Consider the following 16,018-nt stretch of genomic DNA (forward strand, 5'->3'; position numbering starts at 1 on the left):
ATGGAGCAGAGGATGTGTAATTTGCTACTGCATGGTAATCCTAAACCAAACAAAAAAGGGAAATGAGGAGTTACCAGGATATGCAGTAATCTCTCCAAACACATCCTCTTGCCTTTATCTGGCTTTGCAAAACCCTTGCCATTGGTGCTGGGCTTCATTTGCACAGTGACTCAAACACAGGACAAATAACCCCAGTTCCTTTGCAGCAGTTTTTTGGTAGAAAAGCGTTTTTGGCAGAAATGCCAGGAGCTGTTTCATGTCAGCAGCTCTGGGGAGAGGTTCCCACCTCTCTCCTGTTCAGCAGCACACCAGCCCTGAACCACAGGCACTGGGCTGAAATGAAAATAACTCCTTGGGCAGCTCATCCAGCACAGGGCTGGGCTTTGCTGCCAAGGTGGCTTTTTGCAAAAGCAGCTCAGCTTGGGAGCTTTTAAACTGGAGTTTTTGCACTGCAGTTCACTCACCCTCCCACTCTCCCATCTCCATGTGGAAGCAGTTGAAGCTTTCATGTGACAACAAACCTGAAAACAAACTCACAGGGCCTCCAGCGCAAGGGTGAAGTGCCCAGATTTAGCTGGCTTTCCCTGTGTCCTGAGGTGTAAGATATGGTTTGGGGATATTCTGTTGTTTTGGTTTTTGTTTAGTTTTTTTTAAGGTTAAAAAAGAAGGTATTTTATTTTTAACTCCAACATTTATAGACTTCCAAAAGTGACAGTGGATTGGAGGGTGACAGTGCCACCTCTCCAATGACACTGGACAAACCAACAGTCTATCAAATTTCTCTTCCTCCATAAAGGAATGCAAAACAGTAAGTTGTTTACATAAAGGGAGTGAGAAAGTTTGTTACAAGAATGTAGACCTCAGAAGGCTTAGAAAAACTTGAAAAAAACAGGATGACAGTATTTTATTTGCCACCTGTCAGAGGTGGGGCAGTTATCTTCTGCTCTTATCTCTTCCACAACCAATCCTCCCTCCAGGAGATCTCTGCTGTTCATGGGCCATTAATTATTAATTATCTCCTGTCCATGGCCAGTGAGTGTCCCTGCATGGCTGAGCCAATCCCAGCATCCTGTGGAGAGATGCTCCACCCACGGGAGGAGCCAAGCATTCCTACCTGGATCCAATCTGAGCTTTGGGACACCCCAGCAGCCTCTGCCCCCTGCATTGCCAGAGGAGCAGCTTTCTGCTGCCCTGCATTGCCAGAGGGAGCCCAGGCCCATCTCCAGCACTATTGCATTTGTATTTTTAATTTTCCTGCTAAAGAACTGTTATTCCTATCCCCATATCTTTTCCTGAGAGCCTCTTAGTTTCAAAAATTACAATAATTCAGAGGGAGTGGGTTTACATTTTCCATTTCAAGGAGGGCTCCTGCCTTCCTTAACAAAAACCTGTCTTTTCAAACCAAGACCCCATGGTTATCTTAGAGATCAACATTAACAGCAGCTTTACCCTGAATACTTGACCTGCACTCAGTGTTTAGGAAGAATAGATCAAGAATAAACCACAAGATTGATTTTAAGGGATGTATCCCATAATATTTTATTTAAAAAAAACACTGATTACTTTTCATTGGAATTAAATGGGGATTTTTTTCACAGATTGAAAAGATTCTTAAATAAATCTATGTAATTGTTTCCTTGATGGGTGACATCCCTGGAAGGTTATGATGTATTTAAGGCCTTTTTCATAAGCATAAGTTTTTAAATTTCAAGTTATGGCTAATTAGAAATGTCAGTCTCTTATCCAGTTAACTTCTCAGTTCAGCTAAGAAAAACAGAGCTTTTTTTCAGCTCCTTCACAGAGGCAAAGTGCTGGAAAAGCAAACAGAAACTTTGTTTTCTTACTCACCCATTGCAAGATGCTTTACAAAGGTTGCAATGCATTCCTGAAGGTGAACAGGCTGAAAATTCCTCATCCTGATGGCAAATAATACACTGGGATTTTTTTTCCCACAGAATAAATAATACAAATACAGAGCTGAACAGATTAATGGACCTTGCTAAGACAGTGAAATAAATACCTGCTAAACCATGAAAGAGTAATTTCACAGCTCTACTCTAAGATTTTTCAGTTTACCTTCAGAAAATGGACATGATTTGTGAACTTCACAAAAATTAGGTTATACATAGATGGCAGTATATCTATATTAGTTTTAGAGTCTAATATAATTTATATAATTTTAATATCATTTCATAATTGCTCAATCTCACAAAAACAGCACCTTTGTAAAGATACAGTCATAGGGTGCATCCAGATCCCAAACTGCTGGGATCTTCAATCCAAGAGGATCAGCAAGTGTGTTTTAAAAGTCAAACAACCAAAAATCCAAAAATTCAAGCACATCAAGATATCTCACTTCCCTCATCACTGCATATGGCCTTTATTGTGCAAAATCACTAAGCAGCTCCAGAATCTCTGCTGCTCTGAATATTTTCCTCTACAGGAAAGAAAATGCATCTAAAAGCCTGATAAGCCTGTTGCAATAATAACCATCTGCACAAATTTAAACAACCTCATCTTGGGAATCAGAACTGCTCCAATAGCTCCTGATTTAAAACAGCTCTTGACACATCTCAGCCCCTGCAGTGATTCATTTTCAGCGAGGTTTTAAGGAGTGTGTACCACAAGGGTTCTGATCCTTCCTCCAAGTTGCTTCTGGGGTGATTTTTGGGGTTTCCTGCCCAGCTTGGCAGCCTCTAACATGGTGCTAAAAGGACAAAGTCAATCTCAAGCTCTTGCTGGCTCTGTACGGCTCCCAGAGCTCTCCAGTCATAGCACACACCTCCCTGGAGCATCATACAGGATTTCAGGGCAAACACTTCCCCTGGAATGGGATCCAGGCATCAGCACTAGGGAAAATAGTAAGGCAGCAGAGACAAGGACCAACTTTTAAAGAGGAAATGAACATGTAGAGTCACATAAATATAGAAAAAAAAGAAAAAACACAAAAGAAAAGTTCTCTAGTTGCAACAGTTCCTAGATCCTTTCTCATCCTTTCCCTAGCTGAGTGTCTGCTGCACTTTTTTCTCAAAATGTGAAGCCTGAAGGTTGCTGAGTGCAGAATGTCTTTCCTGTGGAACACTTGTGCATGTCCTCACTGGCACAGAGGGGCTGAGCTCCAGGGACAGTGCACAGCTGTCAGAGACACCCTGATAGTCCTGGCCAGGGCTGCTGAGGGTGCTTCTTCATGTAAAACAAGAGATAGGCTGTTTCTCTCCTGCGGAGGCAAAGAGAAAGCACATCACCAGGCATGTTTGAAGCTCTAGGTAACATCCCAGAGTTGCTCCTGCTCAGCTTCCTGAGCTTTAGGTCAACTAAGCTGGTCCTCTCCATGTTCCCAAGATTTGCTGGTTTATAGGAGAGATTATCTCCCTCCTGTAAGCTCATTTTCTTACAATGCATCAAAACAAAAAGCGTGGAGAAATCCTGGCTGCACATCTCCTGCATCCCCACTGCACCCCAGGCAATGTTCCCAGACCAGTTTGTCTCCCCTCTCTTTGCTACCCTCATCCCAAAGTCCAGAGCAGCATTAGGAAAAATCAGGGACACATTTGCATACCAGTAGAGGTTGGAACGTCCATAGGTGCATTTAACATCATCCCATGACACCTAGAGAAGAAAAACACACAGGAGGAGGCTATTAAAAACTCTTAGGAGATGGAAAAATTCTGATACCATCCCAGGAATTCTCATAGGAGTGGTGTAAGTGGCACTTCCAGGAACTAAACAACTTTCAATAAATCGGTTTATTGCTTTTACTCTTGGAGGAAAACCAGTTCTGAATGTACACTGTCACCACATTTCTCTTCACAGAGAAAAGCAAGGCACAATTCTCCCCAAGAATATGAAACCCAGAAATATTCTCTGAACCTCAGAGAAAGGAAAAACAATTCATATTATTTGCTGTGCCTGTGTTGTGCCAAAGCAGAATGCAATATGGAGATTGTTTACCCAGAGTGAGGGTGTTTGTTCCCTTGGCCTATCCAGGGCCAAGTGTGTGTGTGTGAGTGGGGACTGTCAGTGGACAGTCACGACCTTCAGGCAGTTGAGTGCTTGGCAGATTCAGTTTAGATGTAATGCAACAGAGTGTAATATAATACAGAATAATATAGTATAATAAAGTAATTAATTAGCGTTCTGATAAGATAGAGTCCTCCTCGTCATTGTCTCCCCCCCATAAGGGGCAAAAATATCATCAATAGTATACATTAAAAAGATGTAGGGTGCATCAAGTAGGATATTCAGCAAAAAATCCTGAATATTCTGCAATATTCAGAATGCTTCTGTGTCCTGCAATGCACAAAACTATCAGTGCAATTCTCGCCCGATTGGCGGGAGGAATGATGAGGAGGACTCCATGATATCAGAAGGCCAATATTATATTATATTATATTATATTATATTATATTATATTATATTATATTATATTATATTATATTACATTATACTATATTATATTATACTACATTATACTATACTATATTATACTACATTATACTATATTACTCTACATCTAAACTGAAACTGCACAAGCACCCAACTCAACTTCACTGTCCAGAATCTTGTCACTGTCTCCTGACCAACATTCCGGACATGTGCTTGGGCCTGACAGGCCAAGGAAACAAAACCCCATTGCTGTGGGTAAACAATCTCCTCATTGCACTCTACTTTGGCACAACACACGAGCAGCAAATGAGATGAGAACTGCTTTGATCATTCTTTTCTCTGCTTCTCTCAGGTTCAGAGAATGTGAGTCCCACACAAAACAGAACCTGAGGCCTTGTTTGGTGCAGAAGTGAGAGTCACTCTGACCTCAGCCCAGAGCATCCTGTAGCAGAGGAGCACAGAGCTCTGCGGCCTCAGTTTCCTTTCCTGGTTCTCTCTAATCAGCCAGACTGGATGAGAGCTGGAGGGGTGTCCAGGAAGGCACAAAGGGAAGGTGGCTGGGTCTGCTCACCTGGCAAACCTCGGAATCGTTGAAGCAATACCATTTACAGTCTGTGAGGCTCCGGATGTAGGCACAGTAATGGCCACAGCTGGCTGATCCTGAGTGAGCCACCACAGCAAAGAGCTCATAGTGCCAGGTGGCCTGCAAGAGACACAAAGAGACACTTGCAGTGCAGCAATTCCCATCTGCCATGGGCTGTAGGGAAGCAGCAGCCAGGGCAGCAAGGACGTGCATTTTGTCAAAGAGGTTCACCACAGCCAACCCTGCAGCGGTGACTTCTGCTGTTGCCACACTCCCCCTTGTTATTTCCCAGGAAGAGAAACAGACCCACAAGTAGGGCAGATCCATCTCAGCTGCCTAGCAAAGCTGTTGTGGCCAACAGTGCCAAACCCTGTGGCCAAAAATATCAGCAATACTGCATGGGAAATACGTAGAGCAGAGTTCTTCTGTCTTGGACAGGTGTGATCTGCAAAGCCTGGCTTTGGTCCTTAAAGCAGGAAACTCCAATTATGGGGCCTTTGGTGATTTAATCTGAGCACAGAATGTTGAATGTTGGCTGAACCAGTTAAAACTATGGGATGTGAGAAAACACCAGGCACAGGCAAAGTTTGAGACACAAATTTTTAAGACAGGTACTTTGAACTGAGACAAGTATTGGTGTGACCTCCTAAGTTTTTATGAGAATGAAGCAGGGAGGAGAAGAAAATCTTTCCTTTTTGAACAGGATTATCTCACCTTTTCGTTGTCATCTGCTTGGCACTGACTTTCTGCCAAGACTTGCCTGAGATCAAGCTCTTGTGGGAATGGCAGGGAGTGGCTCAGCTTGTGCGTGCGAGAGGATCTCTCAAAGCAGAAGCGCTTCAGGTGCAAGGTCAGGGTCTGAGGCAGATGGACGAGCTTCACGCTCTGGAAAGAACCAATAATGCAGCTGAAAACTGGGCCAAACCCTGGGGAGGTGGGGTGCAAACAGCCACTGCCACCCAGTGTGTGCAGAATGGGGAACAGGCCGTGCTCCAGTAAATATTTGCTAATTCCCAGGGACAGCAGATGCCAAACCTTGGTAGCCCATCTGCACACAAAACAGAGCTGTGATAGCCAAGTTTCTCAGCTTCAGTGTCATCAGCACCGAGCCTTGGGTGTCTCAAGGGCTGCTTCACCTCCCATGTGCTTTCCTAGCCCCATTTGGTAGCACTAGAGGCAGATCAACTTCCTGAGACACCAGAGCACAGGACCTCAATCCTAACAGGAGGAAAGGTGTCTGTGGTTTATATCTCACTGACACTGCCGTGCTGGCAAACCTGAGCTGTTGATCTCCTCTTAAACTTCCTATGGTTGAGTCCTTTCCCCACCCTCCCCAGTCCTCAAGGGAGTTCTGGGTATGAGACATGGGGAAATAATTCTCCAATTACCTGTAGAAAAGGTGTTTTCCTCCCACACTGTTGACAGAAACACATGTTCTGTCCAGTCAGCTCCTCTGGATGGAAGAAGTATTGCAGACAGTCCTCCTGAGAAGACAGAGACTTCTTTCAACTGAATTCCTTCAGCCGGATTTTTATTTCTACATTATTTCAGAGGGTCCAAGCAAACAGCAAAGTTACAGAAGGCATGTTTTATTCAAAGGACAAAACACTGCAGCCTGAAACAAAAGGCACCTCATTTCTCCCAGCTGCTGCTGTGATTATAAAAGTTGGGAAAAAAAGGGGTACACAAATTCCACAAAGAAGGTATTGATGTATAAATGTCTTTTATACTTCAGAGCCTTAAAGGTTTTCAAAGCAGCTCCTTTATGCTGAAACAGTATAAAGTAGTCAGAGGATCTATGAGGTCCAGTGGTCCACTGGCATTTGAAAAATCCACTATGAGCAGAATCATCTCCTAAGGAAAAAGTGCTGCTGCTAAACTTACCAGAGTCTTCAGCCTGTGAGAATTGGCATCCAGCACTGGGAGTGGAAGGGTTAACATGGTGCTTTTGCTCTTTACTTCAAAAGAGCATTTCTGACAGGCCACATGCTCCTGTATGCAGATTGTGTACAAATCTCGCAGCTCTTTAACCTGAAGGGGTGAAAAAAAAATCCAGAACAAGGTTTATGAAGAAAATGACACCTGAGCTGTTTCCCTGTGGCTGGGAAAGCCCCTGTGGTCACACATTTCAAGCAGGGTTATTATTCCCTTGAGGTTGGAACCAAGATGTGACAGTAACTTATGTGGACAGGGTACTTCCCACAGTTTAAAGGAGAACAACTCCTTCCCCTCATTCCCTAACAGAGGGGAAAAACACAGCCTGTAAGATCAGAGAGTTAAATATCTGCTTTGATGCAGAATTGATCTGTTTTGCTTGAAACTGCAACAGGAGCCTGTCTTCTGTACTAATGAAACTGTGACAGTCAGGGAAGAGTCACTTTTCCTAGTCCCATGGGAGGAGCTGTTATATACATCACATCCTATCAGTGACTAATCAGAGTGAAATGCATGTGGCTGACTTCAAAGAATGGAAAATCTGTGTCAAGGTATACCAATAAATGTTTACAGAAATTTGGGGGGAAAAAGAAATTAGATAGAACTAAATACAATACTGCAAAACAATCAGCTCTCCCATTAGAATGGACACTGGCATGCCCTGAAAGCAGAATGAGCAAAACTTAACCGTGATTCAAAATGTCAAAGCTTATTAAACAAATATTCTCTGTCCCATTTGAAAGATGCAATGAAAGAAGAGATAATTTTAAAACTTTAACCTAGGACAATTGCCAGTGAATGGGATCCTTCAAGGAGCAGAGGAAACCACACATGATAAGGGGCAAAGGTTCATTTCAATCACTATCCTTACCAGCTCTGGCTTTTTCATCTGCTTCTTTAACAAGTTCCAGAGAGTCAGAAAGAGCTGAGCAGCATCATGCTGCACAAACACTGCACGAGCAGAAAACACAACTCAGTCAGTATCATGAACAGCACTGAGCACAGATTTCCCACAAATGGCTAAAGGAGATTTATTGTCCCCTCTTGGACCCAGATTCTTGTCCCTTGCTGGGGACAGAATCTTAGACTGGGCACCAGCTCCATGTGGCCTGAGCAGGCAGTGGGAGAAGACAGGAGGGCTTGTAGCACCCAGTGCAAAAATCTTGTCACCAGATGAGGGACAAGAGGATGCTCAATACCTACCAGAGAATGCTTTGGGCTGGAAGGAGCCCTAAATTTCAAATGGTACCACTCCCCCCACCACGGGCAAAGACACCTTCCAGCAAACACCTTCCAATCTGGCCTTGAACACTTGCAGGGATGCACCCACAGTGGACATCCTGCATCAGGGTCTCACCATTCCCACAGTAAAAAATATCTTCCCAATATTCAATCTAAACCAGCTCTCCATTTCAAGCCATAACCCCTTATCTTATCACTTCTGTCACATGTCCTGCCATGCCCTTGTAAACAGTCCCCTTTGAATCCTCCTCAGAAACAATACAGGGAAGATTCTGTTCTCTTTTTCACCTTTATTACTCCACAGACCGGTTTTCCCCATCCCCTCACACCCCAGGAAGGCAAAAATGCTCCTGAGTGCTGAGATTAAAATGACAGCAGGGCACTCCCACATGTCTCACACACAGATAAGATAAACCTCTTGATCCCTATCTCTTTTTAACTGAAAGAGAGATGGCTGAGTGAAAAGCCACTCAGAGTCAGGAGGAAAATGATGCAAACAGGGATACTGAGTTTGTATTGTGTTCCTCTTTCATAAAGATCAGGGCACCTCCCATTTCAGTTCTGAAAACTGCTGTTTGGGCTTTTATATGGCAAAGATAAAGGCATTTGGTTATACCCCGTGTATTGCACACACAGACAGACTCTTGGCATCCCACTGTCACTGGTCACTCATGCATTACAAACCTCTCTCTTTTAGAACTTTGGCCAGCTGGGAGATTTATCCTGCAAATCCTTCTCTCTGCCCCTACAAGAAGGAGCAGGAGGGGGATTTGTGCAAACTCATTCTCTTTTCCACACCATCCCTTTCTTCTAATAAGTAAAGCAGCTATTTCACTATCATGATAAAGTATAGCAAAACAAATCAAACAATGAACTGTCCTCTCTGCCCTGCACAGCATCCATAGCTGAATCTTCTAGCAGCCTGACAGTCCTCCCACCCTCTGGATATCAGCAAATACACCCAGCAGGGTTTGGTTTTTTATCTCTCTTCAGTAAGACACAGCATTGCACTCAGCTGGGAGGCAGCTGCAAGGAGCACTGTGTCACTGTGTGCCTAATTCCTGGCATTTCTGAATTCCTGGAGGAAACATTGGGGTCTGGGCTGCTTGTAAGTGCTGGATAATGCAGACAGAGGTGGGCATGATGAGGCAGGGCTGCTTACACTCCACTCTGTGCTCTGAAAGGCAGCAAGCCAGCTCTGTGGGGCCCACAGCTTTGCACTTGCCACTCTGCATCTTCTCCAGCAGCAGCAGCATCTGGTAGGGGACATTGCTCCTCCTCTGGGCAGGGGAGGGTGGCACCGTGATCCTGCAAGGGGGAGAAGCAACACCAGAGGCGATCAGAGGCTCAATGGGGAAATGTCACACATCACACCTGAAGGAGCACAGGTCAGCAGCTCAACAGGAACCAGAATGGGAATGTTTTCAGCTAAAGAAGGGAAAGTGAATCCTTAAGGAATTAGTGCAGACTGTCAGCTCTAAAGTAAAAGGCCACAATTTTAAGTTGGCTTGCTCCTGAACAAGAGACAAGCCAAGCAGGACCTCAAGTGCTTTGTGTCTCTAGAAACAACATTAGTTATATCCAATTCCAGATCTTTTTTGCCTCCCACCCATTGATGTCCTCACTCTCAACATGCCCTCAAAATTTCTTGGGCACATATATCATAATGCTCCTATTTCAGCTATATGCCAACAAAACATCTTCATTCTCCCTAAATGCATTGTAGCCCACAGGTTTTTGTTTCTTCAAATAAGCATGGTAACCTACAGTCTGCATTATTTATCTTTGCCCATTGATGACACTTATCATTTCTGCATGTCTGAAATTTGTCTTTTCTCCTCTGCTCAGCAGTGAGCATGTAAGAAAGGAGTGAATAGGAATGATCCACTTGGATTACTAAATCTGCAGTGGAGTGAGTAAACTGAAAACAAAGCAAACCAATTATTAGTGTGGTCAGTAGGAAGACAGGAGCCCAAATCCTCCTCAAAACACACAGGGACAACAGCCAAGCAAAACAAAGTAATGCTGAATGTTCATGATCTGCAACACTTCTCTGTCAGGGGTTAGCCAGGTCAGTCAGGGCCCAGAGATCAGGGATTAGGGTAAGTATGCTTGTGTTTACATGCTTCAAGTGACAAAATTAATAGTGGATGTGGCTACACATGACACATCTTTTGTTATAAGGCCTGTGAGTAAACCTGGAATAAAATTATATATATTATATATATGAAATTATATATACATATATATATATACACATATATGTGTGTGTTTATGTGTTTATATATAGAATATAGAAATATATATTTTTATATTTATATAATAATTTACATATAATTATATATTTCTATAATATATCAATTTATAAATCGTAATTAAAATTTCTATAATTATATAATTTATTAATAAATTATTGCTTTGGTAATAATTAATTTATTAATTAAAGATATATTAATGAAATCTATTTTACTATATATTTTATAATTATATTTTATATATATTATTATATAGATATATATAATATATATTTATATATTATATATAATAGATATGGAATATAATTATACATTATATATATTTGTCATATATATTATAATATATTATATTTCTATAATATATACACATATTAAATATATATAATTACTATATATAAAATTATATATATTCTGTTAGGGAAAAGAGCCACAAAAAGTCAGTTCAGGACACGAATCAGAGATTATTAACAAGTCTGAACACTGCAGCTTCTACCTTTGCAGGGCCTGTCAGTGCATGACAGACACCACAAGGCAGAGACCTTGCTGAGGGACCAAAAGCATCCTGATAGCCCCTCAGGGATCCAAGCCCTCAAAAGTACATCCCATATGAAAGAAGGAGTGGAGCCAGGAGTGCAGCAATGGAATCCCAGGGAGGTGAAACAGGAGGTACCTCCGGAGTATCCTTGTGAAGTGGATGTTCATGAGGAACACCTGGAGCAGGGAGTTGAGGCAGCAGCTCTGCCCAAGGTTGTACAGTCCAATTGCTTCTGCAGGGGAGAAAGAGGCAAAGTGAGGCCTGGGGATAGGCACAAGAAAAGAAAGTGAAAGTTATTTGCAAGTGGCAAACTCTTCTTGTGCACATTCAGCCATTCAGTCTATGGGCTCAGCGTCTTGGTGGAATCTGATAAAGTGTTCAATCTATTCTTCTGCTCCTCAAGCAGGTAACATTTGGTTTTGTTTGGCAACTGGCAGAAAAATCCAAGTAAACCTGGCTAATGATTCTCAGATTTCTCCTGGTTCCTCTATTGTCCTCTCATAACACACCTAAACATAAAATAGTACAACAGGAGCCAAAGACTGCCTGTATGAGGAGAATAACCTGTGCCTAGCCCATGGTTTAGCAAATCCAGCAATGCTGACTGAGTTTGGAGACAGAGCCAGCAGCTAGGCACTTTTAGCTGCAATGGCCAATTTGAGAAAAAAGCTCTGAGATCTTCATGTATTCCATTCTGAAAAAACTCAAAATTGTTACTTGGCAAGGCGAAATGAGAATTATCTGTATTATATTCCTCAGTGAAGAGATAAGAAATAGGAGAAAATTAAGTCTATGGACAGGGAAGGGAACAGCAGGCATGAGAAATATAAAATATGACAGTGAAGAATAGGCAAAACGTTATTACCATTTTTTAAGTCTGCCAGACCAAAGACTGATATCAGCTTCTGGTTTTTGGCCTTCACCTCCTTGGTTTCCTCTTTCTTATTCTGTACTTCAATTTCTGCCTCCATGACCTCGCTTGGTGCCACCTCTGGTTTCTCGCTTCTTTCTTGATGTCCACTGGTTTGTCCCATCAACAACACTGCTCAAGGACAGAAGAGACCTTCCTATTATGAAAAAGGTGAAATCAAAATACCGTGGAATGGTTTTGGCTGGAAAGGAATCTCAAAGATAATCTCATTTCAACCCCCTGTCACCCACTGGACCAGGTTGCTCAGGGCTCCATCCAGCCCTGCCTGGAATATCAATAAAATCAGAAAGATTATTGCAAGGTGGGATATTTGAATTAACATGGGTGTTGAGGTGTGCAGGCTATTGCTAAGGGAACAGAAACAGGGTCTGATCCTGTCTTCCTCTTGTGGCTAAATAAATAAAAAAATAAATGAGCCTTCAGTTCCACAGAAACAGCTCCATCTAGACAAGGAGCTCCACATATCCCTGTCCGGGAAGATTTGGTAAATAAGATGATTAAAATTGCCCAAAAGCAGATGTTGCAAAACTCCTCTGTTTTGGAAAAAGCAGTATTTTATATTTAAAAAAAAAATAGCCCAAGTATTGAAAAGGTCAAGTTCCACCTTCTCTTCTGGCCAGATGAGCACCTTTGGTTTCTGTACTGGGCTCCCTGCATTGGTTTTAAGCCCTGAGTCACAGCACTGCTGCGGCACTTTGGACTGTAATTTTGAAAGATATTGAAGTACCAACAAACCAGTTTCTTTTTCTGTTCCTTCAAGTGATCACAGGCAAAGTAACTGTTCACACAAGAGAACCATTATAATGCCTTGATTTTTAAGTGAGTATTTAACAAACCATTACTCTGAGAGTCTCTTGGGACTCAAAAAGCAAAAGCTTTTTGAGCAAAAACTCACTAAAGCTACTAAAGCAAAATTAAAATACACAAACAAAACAATCTGATAAAAGTTCAAATGCAATTACGTAAAAATGCAACTTTCTAAAAGCTCACTGCCAACACGGAGACAGAATGAGAAAAAAGTGGATATTCATGGGGAAGGGGGGGATAGAGACCCAAAAATGCTGAGAAATTATTATTTTATAAATATTAAACAGCACATGAAATAAATCTAAGGTGAAGGCACTGAAAGAATGAAGAAAAGTTACTAAGAAAGGGAAATCAGCAAAATCCTGATTCTGCCTTTAATTAAAAAAGAAAATAAATAAAATCTTTGCTTTAAAAGCATGGGTTTGGGTTAACTATGCCTAATAGCGTCAGTTATCAAAGTTACTGAAGATTCAGGCAGAAAAGCTAGAAATGGACTTTTTTTCCCTGATTATTACCTTTAAGCTTAAATAGACTTATTTCCATCTTTACTTTTGATTGTTTACTTTTGAAGATTACTTTTGATCTCTAAGTGTCACACACTAAGATTCACCAAATATTGTCGAATTTGCTGAGAAGTTTTTTTGGAGGGAAAAAACCCAAACTCTCAAAGACAGATTCAAGAGCATTACTTTTTATACCCAAACATGGTGAATAGAACATCTACACAGGAAAAGATAAATTTAATCTGATTTCTCTCTTGCCAAAACAGAGCCTGAACACTGACTGCCTGTTTTCCCGGAGACGATTTAATGGCACATTCAGGTTTCTGAAAGCTGAGCTGGGTTTAGCTGGTGTAGAACCAGCCAGAAGGTCAGGGATGCTCCCAGGCAGTGGGGATGTTGAAAGAGACAGAAAGGAGAAGGGCAGGCAGCGCAGAGGTAGCTAAACATAGCTAGGGATAAGGAAAACATGCAATACACAGGTTTTGACAGGAAAGGGAGGACTAAGAGTGGCATTAAAGAGCAAGAACAGGGCTGGATGTCTTTGAGGAAAAGGTAGAAAGATCTTAGGGATCTTGGGACAGGAAGGTGCAGAGGGATACAAGAGGATTTGTGTCTCTGGTTCCATGAAATTTTCTCCCAGTCACCAATATTGGGGATCCTGTTGTGGGAGCAAGGACACAAACAGAACTTCCCAACCCTTGGAACCTCCTTGTTTTGGCTTTCAGAAATACAGCCTTCCTAAGGCTTGCACTTGACCTCCTTTTCCCTGCACAGGTACATAAAACAACAGGTGAGTGAGGCAAGGAACTGAGCAGCAGGCTCTCCTCCTGATCCCCATTTCTCCTCTCTCCCTGGAGCAGCAGCGTCGCTTTGGTTTCCTTTGCATGTCAGGGGTGGGATTGGTACCTCAGTGCCCCAGCTGGCACCAGCACTGGGCAGAGAACAGGGAAACAGGGACCAGTGATACCCTCCTCATACCCTGCAGCCCATCATCATCATCATCACAACCTTCATACTCCTCTCGCTCAGCCAGCCCAGTGTCCTCCCCTTCTCCCTTTCTCCCTGCCCTGCTCCAGTCTCCATCTGCCCGCCCAAGACTCTGGATTCTCACGACAAACCCCAAAATGTCCCTTCACTGTGCCCAAGAAGGGTTCCCACTCCGGCCCTTGTCCCTTCCCTGCCAGCTCCTTTCCCTCCCGGGGATCCTGGGGTGCCGATGACGATGCCAAGGCAGGCAGTGGCTGCAGCAGGGACACCAGGCGGCTCTGAGCAATCCCTTCTCGTGGAAGGTGTCCCTGCCCTCAGCACGGGGGCTGGAATTAGATGGTTTCCAAGTCCAACCCAAATTATTCTGTGTTTCCATGGTCCACGCTGGCTGCAGCAGAGACTCAGCGTGACGACCACCCTCGAGGGGAAGGAAGCACCTAAGAGCGCATCACCTCCAACTTCAACGGGATGCGACTGCAAGGAGAACTTCCCACTTAGCTGCCAAACTACTCCGTTATTATTCCCTCTCTATTTCCTCCCCTCCTGACACATTGCGCCTCCAGCATCCAATCTCACAAAGCAGCAAAAGGCTTTCTTACCTATCCACGCTCTCAGCGCTCCCGCTGACACGGGGCGGCACCGCACGGCGCACCGGAGGGAGCGCGCATCCGGGGGAGCGCAGGGATGCGGGATCCGGGAGGGATGCGGGATCCGGGAGGGATGCGGGATCCGGGAGGGATGCGGGATTGGGAAGGGATGCGGGATCCGGCAGGGCTGAGGGAGCCGGCAGAGCTGAAGGAGCCGGCAGAGCTGCAGGAGCCGGCAGGGCTGCGGGCGGAGCGGGGCGGCCCCGGCGCGTCAGGCAGCGGCAGCGCCCGCCCCGCTCTCGGAGCCGCTCAGTTTTCATTTCCCGCTCGGCCGGGAGCAGACACAGAAAGTGAAACTCGGAGCCGCCCTGCGCCGCCTCCCGGCAGGCACGGAGGGGGCTGGGAGAAAGGGAACCCAGGGGTTTTCACTGCTGGTTCTTTGTCCCTTGATGCAAATCGCTGGGGGAAGCGTTGTGAGGCTGAGCTGTCCGCGCACAGCTGCGCTCCCAGCCCTGTGTCAGGGACCTCTGCAGCCCCACTGAGCCGTGGGGAGGAAACATGCACGGGAGGATTTCACAGGGGTCATCTGGAGCCCATCCGAGCTGTCCTTGTGGAGGGATTCCAGCTGCAAGCCCTCTGCTCCCACTGCTCTGTCGGAGCCAGGACAACTCTTCAGTTCTTAGCAGGTCTTCAGTCGAGGCACAGGGACAGTGAAAATTGCCCTGAATCGTCACAGAGGGGATGTGGGTATCTGTAGGGACTTCTGAGCACAAGGGCTCAGAAGTTTCAGTTTCACAAATAACTCAGTGTCTTGCCTTGTGGCAGAGGTTCTCAGCAATAGTTTAAATTTAGTGATCTTCCCTTTCTATTACTGGCTTGTGTGGCGACTGGCCGGTAGAAGGAAGGAAGGGAGAGAGGAGAACCTGTAAGCCATAAACTGCCCAGAGAGAACGAAGCCACCTGAGCAAAGTGCAAAAGGACACTGGAGGTTGAACAGGAGCTAGATTTGCCAGGTGGAAGTTGCTAAAGCAGCGTGCAGTTGAAACAGCTTTTGGTGATGACCCCTGTGAGAGCCTGGGCCCTCAGTTAGGAGGAGTATTACATCTTAAGAATGTTTTAAGCTTTGCCTGCAGAACTCAGTCATGACATGGCCCTTCCAAAGCAGGCAGCAGGCAGAGCTCAGAAAATGGAAAAAGGGAAACTCAAACTGAAAGGTGCAGTGTTTGAGTGTCCAAACACACTGCCCACCCCTTGGACAAAAGCTGCT

General features: G+C 44.2%; 1 protein-coding gene across 3 annotated transcripts; it reads right to left on the bottom strand.

Annotated features, from left to right (window-relative positions):
• Window positions 1-1,591: 1,591 nt before the first annotated feature.
• USP18 (ubiquitin specific peptidase 18) lies at window positions 1,592-14,893 on the bottom strand. Of its 3 annotated transcripts, none has more exons than XM_064735557.1 (11): window positions 14,764-14,893; window positions 11,802-12,003; window positions 11,072-11,165; window positions 9,309-9,454; window positions 7,776-7,855; window positions 6,854-7,000; window positions 6,358-6,453; window positions 5,684-5,854; window positions 4,958-5,089; window positions 3,560-3,609; window positions 1,592-3,217 (listed from the first exon to the last, which is right to left on the bottom strand). In XM_064735557.1, exons 2-11 carry the CDS (start codon window positions 11,968-11,970, stop codon window positions 3,139-3,141), a joined length of 1,164 nt encoding a protein of 387 aa, XP_064591627.1. In that variant the 5' UTR covers window positions 11,971-12,003; window positions 14,764-14,893; the 3' UTR covers window positions 1,592-3,138. The 3 variants fall into 3 exon arrangements, with proteins under 3 accessions (XP_064591627.1, XP_064591609.1, XP_064591618.1); XM_064735539.1 differs by having other exon boundaries at window positions 11,072-11,168; XM_064735548.1 differs by having other exon boundaries at window positions 11,072-11,168; window positions 11,802-11,978; window positions 14,764-14,875.
• Between the last annotated feature and the right edge of the window lie 1,125 nt (window positions 14,894-16,018).

Source organism: Zonotrichia leucophrys, chromosome 1A (genome assembly GCF_028769735.1).
Source record: "Zonotrichia leucophrys gambelii isolate GWCS_2022_RI chromosome 1A, RI_Zleu_2.0, whole genome shotgun sequence".
NCBI lineage: Eukaryota > Metazoa > Chordata > Aves > Passeriformes > Passerellidae > Zonotrichia > Zonotrichia leucophrys.